General features: G+C 41.2%; 1 protein-coding gene across 1 annotated transcript; it reads left to right on the top strand.

Annotated features, from left to right (window-relative positions):
* The first annotated feature begins 8,769 nt into the window (after positions 1-8,769).
* Positions 8,770-11,250, top strand: htr1b (5-hydroxytryptamine (serotonin) receptor 1B). Its single transcript, XM_048974755.1, has one exon. The coding sequence runs from the start codon at positions 9,040-9,042 to the stop codon at positions 10,285-10,287; it is 1,248 nt and encodes a 415-aa protein (XP_048830712.1). The 5' UTR covers positions 8,770-9,039; the 3' UTR covers positions 10,288-11,250.
* The last annotated feature ends 1,207 nt before the right edge of the window (positions 11,251-12,457 follow it).

Genomic DNA, 12,457 nt, shown 5'->3' with positions numbered 1-12,457 from the left:
TCAAGAAACGGTCTGTTCTCCCCTGTTCTGTTTTTAGTGTGAATTACAATTTTATCCTAACTAGACTTAGGAGTTTAGTATGATAACTGAATATAATTTTGCTTTCTGGCATGAAATAACATATATATATTTTTTGGGTGGTGGGGGGGTGATTGTGCTGTTTACCACAACAGAATGAAAATGCATACTTCTAATAAACAAACTTTAAAATTGAAGCTAGGGCAACATGCATTGGCTGTGGAAGGTCCTCCCTGTGTAGACGAGATTGGATCTTCCTTTAGTTGCTAATACAGCATGTGTCCTGTGCATCAAGCATCTTGGGAACCAGGACCCAGAGTTCCCACGTGTCTGTTAACATCTCCCAGGAAGGACGTTCTCAGAGCCCATATGGTGGATTTCATTTGTATTCCTCTCTTGCCTGGAGATTCCGGTAGAAGAGTCATTGTAGCACTTGTGCTTCACTCCATAATCCCATATTGATTTGTACTGCAAGGTCCTCTTCCTGCGACCCACGATGTCACCCACCGCTGAAGCGCGTGTCACTGCTTAAACACGTTTAATTGCTTAACATATCCGTGATTCCTGACAGTTAATATAGACGTGTCCCCCAAGGTCATTTATAATTGTATGTGTAGCCCGATTATTGTAATTTCAATCAGCTTTATTTGCTCTTTGATTTATTGTTTAATATCTTGACATCAGAGGCCTCTGTTACAGGTTCTGTGTCGAGATTTCCTGCCCCTAAGCGTACGTCCAGCTCAGCAGAATGGGCTAAATTAGTCAAATTAGGAAGCCAATTCCCTCGGTCGTGTGCTCAGCTAGATTTTACACATACTCACACCGTGGGCTTTAAGGACAAGGTTTGTGTTTCTAATTCAGTTGAACAGATCTGGAAGTGAACTATAAATACAGGCATTTTTCCAGCTGAATTTCTGCCACTATCACCACTCATCCCTGCCATCACTTCTACACGCATCCTTCAACATGGCTGCTGTTCCGTGTTGTCTTGTCTCTGGGTCCCTAGATATCTGGCCAGATGTCATCAAGCTACCCTAGACTCCTCCTATGGGAGTGGCCTATGAATTTTACGCATAATAAACCTTCCTCTTTCTTGGCATTGGGAGTATGATGATGCTGTCTAGTATGAGAGCAGTTCCTTTCCACTATAATGTATCTTTTGGGAAATACCCTTACATAGCCACTCTATTAAGGCCCTATCCACAATCAGTCTTTTTCGAACATAATTCTAATCTGAGAGGGACAGACCTTTCACCTATAGTCAATTCTTGCCTCTGAGCCCCATAATCCATGAATAAACGTTCCATTTTGAATGCCATCCTTTGTGTGATTATCATATATAATAGGTCTGGATTATATGACTTATTGTGGGTTCTATACAGTAGCTATCCAGTTCTGTAGACGTGCTGCCATTATGTAACTAGTTCTGTACGTAGCTTTTTCTTCTGCTAATTTCTATTCAGTAACTCTTTGGGTGTCTTTTTGAGAGCATCAAAACGTAGTTTTGTTCTTGCTGTAGATTGTAAAATTTTACAGGGGATGTTTACAGAGCCTGAAACGACAGAGTAAGAAACATACATATTTACATGCTAAATCTGATGGCAATGAATAGCACCGGCAGATATAATCAGATAAACTATAAACCGTGTACAAAAGCTATACACCTGTGGTGTTTGGTTTCCTAAGACAGGCCTCTTGAAGAAAATGTGTTTGGATACAAGATTTAAGATGCTGAGAAATGAGACCGGATGAAAACGAAGAGTGAAGAGACATGCGGACACATTCCTCCGTTCAGCAAATGGTTTGGATGCAAAGTTGTGATAAGAAGATAAACACAGAGGGTTAAAGAACTGGTGGGGGTTTGTGGGGGGGGGGGGGGGCGTTCAAAAATAAGCTAGCTTTCGGCCAGAAGAGAGACTCCTTAAAGGGAAAGATCCGGATAAATAATCAGAGTGCCGTAGGGGGAAGGAGGCTCTGAAGATTAACTGTTACGCCTGCTGAATTACGATGATATTCCCTCTGGGTGAACGCGCCGCTCGGTGCGTGCGGCTCCTGGGGCAGATCTCTTCGGATTCACGACACGGGCGTGCAAGGAACTGCAGGCGGTTTTGGAACCTTTTAAAAACTCTTTGACAGAATAAATATATTTGTCTTTTGCCAATATTTCGGGAATGTTGGTTAAAATACAAGCAAATATAAATGGCTACATGTTTCATTAACGGTGATGCCTGGAATGGCTGAGAGTTCTGGATTCTCAAAGCTAGTTGCATTTTGCACTTGTTGTACGTGCCGCTGCCCATGCGGTCATAAACGTGACAGCCTACATATGTGACATTATTTTTACTTTCTCCACTGTTATTAAATTGGCTGGTTAGTTTTTTTTTTTTTACGAAATGATAAAACAATCTATAATAATATCATATATTTTAAATCTGGTGTGGCAAAGTGGTGCAGTGGGTAGCACTGTTATCTTGCACCTATAGGGCATGGATTCAAGTCTCCTCCATGGTTCCCTGCTGTGGAGTTTGCATGTTCTCCCCAAGTCATCATGCAGTTCCCTCTAGGTACTCCAGTCCCCCCCCAGTCCAAAAACATCCTGAGGTTAATTGAAGCTGCTACATCTCCTGAAGGTTTGTATGTGTGAGTGAATGGTGTGTTGCCTGGGTTGCTCTCCACCTTGTGTCTGCAGTCTGGGATAAGCCCCACCCCCACCCCATGACCCTGACTGGGATAAATGGTTACAGAAAATGGATGGGTCTTAAATTTGGCCAATCGATTCGTCAAGGTGATTCCCCCCAATAGGCAAATTTTACCGACATCGCTCCCGCCTCCACCCTGATCGGTAACTTTTGCCTCTGGCACCCCGTGCTTTGATTAGCATATTATTGATGTTTCATTGTTTTTAATTCCCACTTGTTTCTCTTTCGGCTCCAAAAATTTGCTCAAATGGCCCCCTTAGGGGGCCCCTAGAGAAGTTAGTCCTACGCTGATTGTTTAGCTTGTTGTATTTTATTTGTTGTCTCACAGAATAAGCACATGTACAACGTATCATAAATGCAGGAGACTTTCTGCTACGGAGACAGTAAAAGGGAACAAAAATGTCAGAATCTCAAAAAGACCTGAGAACAGAAGATCTGTCGAATGAGAGCTGAGTCTTCGCCCTTTGTGGAAATAGGCGCTTTTATCTCCAGACAGTGCTGGTGCAAAGCAGACAGTGTATCCTCAACATTTCATGCTGCAAAACAAAATTATATTCGGTTAAAATAGTGAACTCCTATAAAAATGTATGAGCGGTTGTTGAGATAAAGCTGTAATTCACTCCGAGGAGGAAATGCATGGGGTGGCAGGGGGCTACACTCCCTGGAAAATTTAATGCCGCTGTTTGCCTGGAAGCTGCAGTTTTCTTTAGGTCTGGCACAAATTTTCGCACTGAACAAATAAAGTTTCCTATTTTGTACAGAATAGATGTAATTCCCTTGAGTGCACCTCGGTATCAATCTACCATCCTCTCATCAACGGTGTCTTGCTCAACAGATATATTTGTACAGTTCTGAATGTGTAGAATTTACTTGTATGAATTTGTCACTGTGTTGGGGAAAATAGCTATAGATTTTTTTCCCTCTGTTTTTGTATTAAGCTTTGCTCTGACCGACCTCTGTCTGACACGTCTATACGTCATGTGAAGACAGTATGTGTGTTGCCATGAATGTGTGTGATTGAACCATTTCATAGTCATTTATTGATTGTGAGATCGTTGCCTGTGGTGGGTCGGACTGTGGACAACAGTGCCCTTTCGTTTAATGGCGATTTGGACTGAGGGTTTATAGACTTGATGCAATTGTTCTTGTAATTTCTGGAGTTTCAGTGAAAAGCACAAAGTGATTATTTGGCTGAATGGGTAATTATATTTCAGAGAAGGAACCCTTTTGGCATGCAGGAGACCCGATGCCCTACATGCCATCCCTGACACCACTAAAACATTTTTCATGCCTCCCCTGTACCTGTATATTCAGCAATTTTGGTAAATGCGAAATAACTTGTAATGGCAGCCAGTTGCAGATACTGCAAAGGTGTGTAAAATTTTCTTACGTGACCGATATTTCTGAACTACCAAGTGCACATTCCTTCTGGGGAGCATGTCTGGAATTTGCAGCGGGTTGGGAACCGGGGATCTAATTAAAAGCAAACTTTAATTTTTAAGGTTGTGGCACTAGCCACTGACAGAAATCAAATACATCAGTCTGGAAACCCTCCTTCCATACTTTTATCCTTCTTGCATAATATATCCAGCCATCATGTCTTTATATAGGTTTCCCTTCTGTTCCTCTACATCTTCACTAGCATTTTGCCTCTAGGATGTAAAACTCAACTCTTGGTGCTCCGTGTATCTATACCTACTTGTAGCTGTAATGTCATTATAACTAATAATCAGTTACATTTGTAGATAGATCAAGCTTTATTTGCATGCTCTGTTGATTTGCAGTTTCGGGCTGAGGTTTTAAAAACGTGATCATCAGCTGTACTTGATTTCAGGTGACCCTTATTCTTGTAGGTGTTACGGACAAGTACGGCGAAGGAAGAGACTCCAACAAAAAGGGGAGATTAAATTAAAAAAAAAACACCAGAAAGAAAAGGGCCACGATGGGTCAGAATGAAGCAGGTAAATCACAAATTCTAAGGAAGGGAGCAACACAGGAACAACCATAGCAGAACAGCAGCAAACATTGGGCAAGAACAGCTACAAACACACAATGACCTACTGAGAAACAAAGGCAAGGGCAGGAACATATACACTCAGATAGCGAGGGCAAGACCAGGGACAAGTGTGGGCAAATTACAATCAACCACACACATTAGGGCTGGGAACAACAAGACACAGGTGAGGGTCATAATCACAAAGGACACAAACACTAGGAAAGGGCTGACCAGCGACACCTGCTGGCCAGGCAGGGACTAATCCTGACAATAGGTTCTATATTCCCTAGGGAACAGGCTCAGAGTTTAACTTAACTTGACATGTGTAGACAGTGGTGATTTATCATATGAGGTAAATTCATGGGCGTCGCCGCCATTAAATCTGAGGGGGGCATGTCCCCCTCAAATTTCATAATTATTTGTTTGGACCCTCCCACATTTAACATAAAATATTAGTTTTATGACAGTGTGTGCCCCCCCCCCCCACATTCAAAATGCTTCTGACACCCCAGGTTAACAGCTTGGTACACAGCACAGAAGCTGCCTTAAGTGTGTTATTCATATCCTTTATTATTAGAAAATATTAGCAAAAAAGGCTTCATTTAAAGCATAACCTCCATCCGTTTTCCAAACCACTTATCCTACTGGGTCACGGGGAGGGGGGGGTCCACAGCCTATCCCAGAAGCAATGGGCATGAGGCAGGGTACAACCCAGGATGGGGGGACAGCCCATCGCAGGGCACACACACACACCAGTCATTCACACATGTACACCTACGGGCATGAGGAAACCCCACGACGACATGGGGAGAACATGTAAACTCCACACACATGTGACCCAGGCGGAGACTCAAACCCGGGTCCCAGAGGTGTCAGGCAACAGTGCTAACCACTGCACCACCATGCCACCCCTAAAGCAAAACATTGTATCGTAAATGTACGAAGAAATAGCATCTGTTGTATCATTCGAAGATGTTAGGGCCCTGGTCAAGTAGGAGTCAAGTCTAATTTTTGACTGGAAATAAAAAGTACCACGGTCTGACAGAAAGTGGAAGTAGGAAAGCCACTTCCTGTTGCTTTTCTCAAGGCTAGCTGGCAGACGCACTGCGCTGAATTAAGCGTATCCTAGTGTACTTTGACCTCGTTGGTACTGAAGCGTCTAATACGGTTTCCCTTTGCATCTTCCTGTGCTGTTTTGTGATCCAACGCCATTTTAATTTTCAAATTTCAACTGGCTAACGGGTCTTGAAATATGCATTTGGAAATTTAATACCAAGTGCTGTTTCATTCTGATAATCCACTGGAAGCAAAACACTGAAAATGGTCTTGCACTACACCTTGAAATAGCTTTAAGGGTAATAATGTAGGGGTGGGACATCGGATAAGCCACAACACAGTCTCAGTAAAAAGAATGAATGAAAATGAATAAGTAAAAAAAAAAAAAACTCTGAGTCATACATTTTTGGATGTTTATATGAAATTACAGGTGTGCTTCTGCAGTATTTTAAACTACAGTATATATGATTCACTAAGCAGCGGGGAGATGTAATCCATTTTTTAAAATGTATATTAATTATACTCACAGCTGTGCACCGAAATTGAATATTTTAATTCATGTAAATGCTAAATATCAATTGAGAGCAATAAACCTGTCATTCTGTCAGTAAACTGTAGTGTGTGATCAGTAAATTAGGCTACAATATCAGTTGCAGGCATGGTGTTCTGCTCAAAAAGAAGATGCATCTGAACAACTAGGCCTGCTTAAAAAATTGAATTGCAGGGTAGGTTTTATTGATTGCCTCAGTTTGACAAGGTAAATGTATCATAAAAAGGATTGCAGCTCGTGCATGATATTTTTGGGAACACTGTAGTCAATTTGTTTAACGGGTCGTCCATCCAAACTCAAGTGAACTGATTGATGTGTAGCAGGATAATAGCACATTAACAACTTTAACATCTGGGCTGGAGTGAAAATCAGACATTGAAGAAGTCGGATCCTCAATCAATATTTTCTACTCCACCTTGATGTTTTTTGTAACTCTGGTTTGCTAGGCTACCCCCACAGACGATTACAGAAAATTACAGAAGATTAATCAAAACACAATTACCAGCATAATACAAAATTAAAGATACCAAACTGTGACACTTAGACAGAATTCTACCTGCCTGCAATCTTAATTTCTTTAAGGAAGCCCTATAGCTGCCATTCAGTGAATTTTACGCCATTATTCACCGTAAAACTGCGCTCTCAAAAGTGTAAAAAATTGTACCTTTGCTTGTCACTGGGGCTGTACCCTCAAGGGTCTGCCAACTATAACCTTAGCTGTAGGTAACTGTAGCTTTTAATGTATAGAAATGGACTCTAAGAAACATTTCTGTACCAATTATGGTACATTAATCCTATTTGTACCTTTGGGATGTTCCTCAGAAGAGGAACAAGCAGCCACCAAGCAGCCTAGTACTGAATAAAGAAACCACATGAAAATAACTGAAATCTGAAATCCGGCCTGCAGCTGCACTTCTCATCACTTACATTAATCAACACCTGCCATTTTTCGGGGCACAGAGTAATCTGTCATAATCTGTCCCTGTTATATTCTGCTTTGGCCAGCAGATGTCACTGGTCACTCCGTTCCTCCCTAATGCATCGATCTCTCGCACCTGTTCCTGGTTAAGTATCTGTATCAGTGTATCTGTATCTGTGTTTGACCTCACCAAGACCCCCAGCTCAGTCATTAATGTCATCTTAGGTCTTGATAACGGTCAGTGCTGGTTTTGCTCAGTTCCGCTTTGTTAACCGTCTGTTAGTGTGCCTGTACTACTAATGCCCCGCACCTCGCTCCCATTCTTAGATTGGCCCTAAACCCTCTGTATTGTTCCTCCCTGCCTTTGTTTGATCCCAGGTTATCCTTTTGTTTCCATTTAGTTGTGTGTCTTTGTTCCAATAAAGCCCTTCAGTTCCACCAGAGGCTGAATTCTGGGTTGTCCCTCCATCTAGTCAGGACATTGTGCAGCTTTGAGCATTCAGGTCTTTACATATTCATCATCAGTATGGCTTTCTGTGCCTAGCTTTCGCATCTGCATCAATACCATGTCAACAATCTCCTGACTATGATTACAAATGTGCTGCTGTTTCTAACGTCATAGCAGTAACGTGTTTATTTTTTTCTTTTTCAGCTGCTCTTGCAAGATGCATTTATCAGAACGTTGGTTCTGTTGGGCAGCAGAATATATATATATATATATATTTGCTTCAGTAATAGCCCCCTCCAATGGGAAAAACTAAGAATAGCAGGGTTTTTCCACATTTAAACGTGTGGCGCTGTTTTAGAATAAATGTGTCCCTGTTCCAAAATCATCTTGGGACCTTTGTCAGCAGGTCACCGACCTGTCACCTGGTGCTGTATGGCACTCCTTAGTTTCAGCGTAATCATACAGAAATGTAAGAGATTAAATGGTGCTTTGGAGGACATAATCCAGGGCTCTGGATCGCCACAAGTTTAAATAACATGCAGCTTGTTGTTCATAGCAATACAAACCTGCGTTTCCTTAAGTGTTTTTCGCCCGTGGCACTTTGTACTTAGATAACCCAATTCATTCTCTGTTATTCATCTGCAAACTATCACATTTAACTGTTTCGTGAGTACCTCCATAAATAAACACACATTTATCAGTTACCGTTTATTAAAGTAGACCCATTGCCCTATTTTTTTTACTTATGTCGGACTGACGATAATTACTCACTTTAAATTCCAGCTCAGTATTTTTCTTTTGCGCCGCATTTAAGTTGCTGATGATACATAAAGGATTTTTTTTAAATAAATCGCCTAACATGCACTTTCCACCTTGGCGTTCAGTTAACGTTTTGTATCGTTTTAGGCTGAGCTTTTTATACTGAGACACATACAGCGCATTCCGTTTAAAGGAACAGTCCATTGCACTTGGCAGGGCTGGAAAAAACACGGCACTATGACCCAGGCGCTCCCCGATCGCACTCACTATATAGAGGAAAAAGGCATTGGAGGCAAAGCTGATAGTTTCCCACAGAAGAGACAACGGTTAACGTGCAACTAGCTCATCTGCCCAACTTTAGGAGTAGTGGAAATGCTATATACCTACTTTACCTAAAAAAACTAAAACTAATAACTGCGGAGGAGCGATAAAGCCTATTATTTTTCCAGCCTTTGACCATTTGATCTAAAATCTAAAAAAAAATGATGATGAATTATCTTAATATGAATGGAACATAAATACCATGTTTATGATGCATCTGAGTTTCGGTTAACCGGCTATTCAAATTAATCTGAAATTGCGGGGGGGAAACAAATGTCGGACTTTTTTTTAACCATATATACAGATTTTAACGATGTGGTCACCCGGAGTGCAGTCGGCACGCAGATTAACATGAAAACGATGGAGCGCTCCATTCAGCTGAACCAAGCATCCTCCGTTTACGCTTTAATGTTGAATAATTGCTCCGTCAACGAAACCGATGAGAATTGCACCGCCACCAAAAGAGAAGAAGATGGCGTGAATTTGATTTTGCAGTCAAGTCTAACCTTCATTCTATCCATCATAACTATAGCCACGATATTATCCAATGCTTTCGTAATAGCGACTATTTCTCAGTCTAGGAAACTTCACACTCCTGCCAATTTCCTCATTGCTTCGTTGGCAGTCACGGACCTATTAGTCTCGGTGCTTGTGATGCCGATATGCGTGATCTACACGGTAAGTCACACTTGGACTTTGGGTCAGATCTTATGTGACATTTGGTTGTCTTCGGACATTACATGCTGCACAGCATCCATTCTCCATCTGTGCGTAATTGCGCTGGATCGCTACTGGGCAGTAACGGACGCAGTGGGGTACTCGAAGAAGCGCACGCCAGCCCGGGCTGCTGGTATGATCGCCACTGCTTGGGTTATTGCAATCTCAATATCATTGCCTCCTTTATTTTGGCGTCAGGAAAAAGCGGAAGAAGTTACGAGCTGCAGTGTAAATACGGATCACATTTTCTACACTATCTATTCTACTTTCGGGGCGTTTTATATCCCGACTCTACTGCTGATTGCACTTTACGGGAAGATCTACATCGAAGCGCGAAGGAGGATTTTCAAAAATTGCCCGTCGAAAGCTGGAAAAAGGTTGACTTCAGCTCACTTGATCACAAACTCCCCGGGATCGGAGTCCTCTACGTCGCCCCTAAATTACAGGACCCAGGAAACGACCGCAGCCGAAACCTGCTCGCCAGCTCACGTTTGGCAGGTCAAAGTCACCGTGTCCGATAGTCTCCTGGACAAAAAGAGAATATCTGCCGCGCGGGAGAAGAAAGCCACAAAAACTCTGGGAATAATCCTCGGCGCCTATATAATATGTTGGTTACCTTTCTTCATTTACACCCTCCTTGTGCCTTTATGCAGTACATGTACTTTCTATCCAGAATTATTCGATTTCTTCACCTGGCTGGGCTACTTAAACTCCTTGATCAATCCAATCATTTATACTATGTCAAATGAAGATTTTAAAAAGGCTTTTCACAAACTCATACGCTTTAAATGCTGCAGGCACTGAAAGAGATATCAAGTGCAAGACATTTTGCGTTATGGTTATAAAAATGGATGCTCACGAATGAGAATCTGCGCTACCAGGTACTGCTCTTGCGTTTGGTGTGCAACGCGAATGCCGCTTGGCGCATCTGCTGTAAATATGCAAAACCCACCGGTCAGTTTTATAAACATTTACATCGCTGCTCCTAAAATCACTAAACGAAAACAGTCTGAGAAATTCGTTGGAGACAGAGAGAGAGAGAGAGTGCGGCTGGACAAACGCAATATTAAATCCAATAAATCAATTGCTGGGCATTTCAGTAAAACTCAACTGGTACAAAGGATGTACACCAGTCCAACACAAGTTCCGCGTCCTAAGTCCAGTTGATATCTTACTGACAGACACTGCCTATAGTGGGAGAAAAAAGGACCTGGAAAAAACGTACGACTCTGCGCAATAGGGCAAGCCAATTGTCGACATATAAATGTATTTTTCTATGGCATTTTGAAAGAATGAACGTCTACAACTGCTTAACCCACCAAAAACATATACGCATGAAAGTGATTTTTGGAAACCCATTATTATTATTATTATTATTATTATTATTTACCCTATAATAAGTTATTAATTATTGTTAAAGTTTAATTTGCAGATGTAGCTCAGTATATCTTGTCCCCACAGTTGTCGATAGCCTATGTATAGCAGATGTGTGGTTTGTTATTGCATTAAACAGCACACGGCTACCTCAAATCACCGGCAATTTTACTGCAGAGTTGGGTTAAGAACTTGACATGCCTTTTAAAGTTCTGGTTTTCCTGTGGAAAAGACCACTGCTCCCAAAAAATAACTGACCTTTTGCGCCGTTGTGCGCACAGAAGTGCTGGTCAATTTTTTTGCTGCTAAACACATGCGTGTTCGCTTGATTCGAAATATTACATTTGTCCGTGGTAACTGTTTCTTCATGAAAATGCTTGTTTTTTTTATTTACTCTAGTTCTAAGAACTGCACAAGAACTCATTTGCGTGTATAAATTACCATGAAATTAAAGGATAACCTTAGAATATTAGATACATAACAATTACAGTTCTTAATGACGAAGAGCTTAAACTAACATTTGCATCCATGTCTTCATATATTCATCTATCACATAGGCTATGCTGTGTGCGACCTGGTTTGTGGTGCATTCGCTCTTGGCATGAAAATGCATGTTCATGTACAGCACTGCTGAACATGTCCACCGTCCATGCGAATACAGGTTTATCGGACTGACAAACTCAGTCATAATCATGCAATAAGTTAGACTGAAAACATATTTTGCTGAGGACATCGAACATGCAGATTATATTCACTAAAGTGACAGTGGACATTAATAGACACTCACAAGAAAACAATGGTAAAACAGTGTATTTTCTGGAAGATATTCCGCGGAAAATATTTATTTAAAAAAGAAAATTTACTCAAAATGTATGTTCTGCTCCAAGGAACCAACGCCCATATTAGTTGATTTACTTTTTTTCATTTGCAATACATGGTGAAAATCCCGTACAGACAGAGGAATAGATATCGATTAGGTTAGCGGTGGGTGGGTGGCTGTATATTGCGTTATATAGCAGCGCAGAATTCAAGCAAATGGCCTGTGGACTGATTATAAATGAATGCTGTTCTGGGACAACAAATGTCCAGCTTGTCTTAGCTGACTCAGCACCGGCAAACCATATACTTGATAATCTATCATAATGAAGCACATGTACTATAGCGACCGCAAATGGAAGAAACTTGACGTTGCCATGGTAACGGCGGCGCGTCTATACCGATTTATTTTTTTAAATTAATTTTCAAATGCTGGTATGTTAGAACTGGCGTAATTACGAAAAGTACAGAACAGCACGAATAACGTGGGTGTCTTTCTTTTTTCATTCATATTTCGTGTCTATAACAGCTGTTACAATGTGACGCCAGTGATCTTCTATCTTATTGGTTTTAATTAAAATTCTAAGAAGACCCAATTTGGTCAGGCTGTTGATAAAATCTAACAGTTCACCGAGTGGTGTTTATGAAAAATGTTGGTTTGAATAAATGTAAGCCTATACTGAGAAAATCAATAAAAACGGTTTTGTTCCCATTTTCTGATCCTTGGCTCCATATCGCTCTCACAGTGTCAGAGTAGTTTATTAAAGCAGATTACATAGATTTG

This window comes from Brienomyrus brachyistius, chromosome 14 (assembly GCF_023856365.1).
Source record: "Brienomyrus brachyistius isolate T26 chromosome 14, BBRACH_0.4, whole genome shotgun sequence".
NCBI lineage: Eukaryota > Metazoa > Chordata > Actinopteri > Osteoglossiformes > Mormyridae > Brienomyrus > Brienomyrus brachyistius.
The sequence above is the reverse complement of the archived record's forward strand: the minus strand, read 5'-3'. Positions and strand labels throughout refer to the sequence as shown.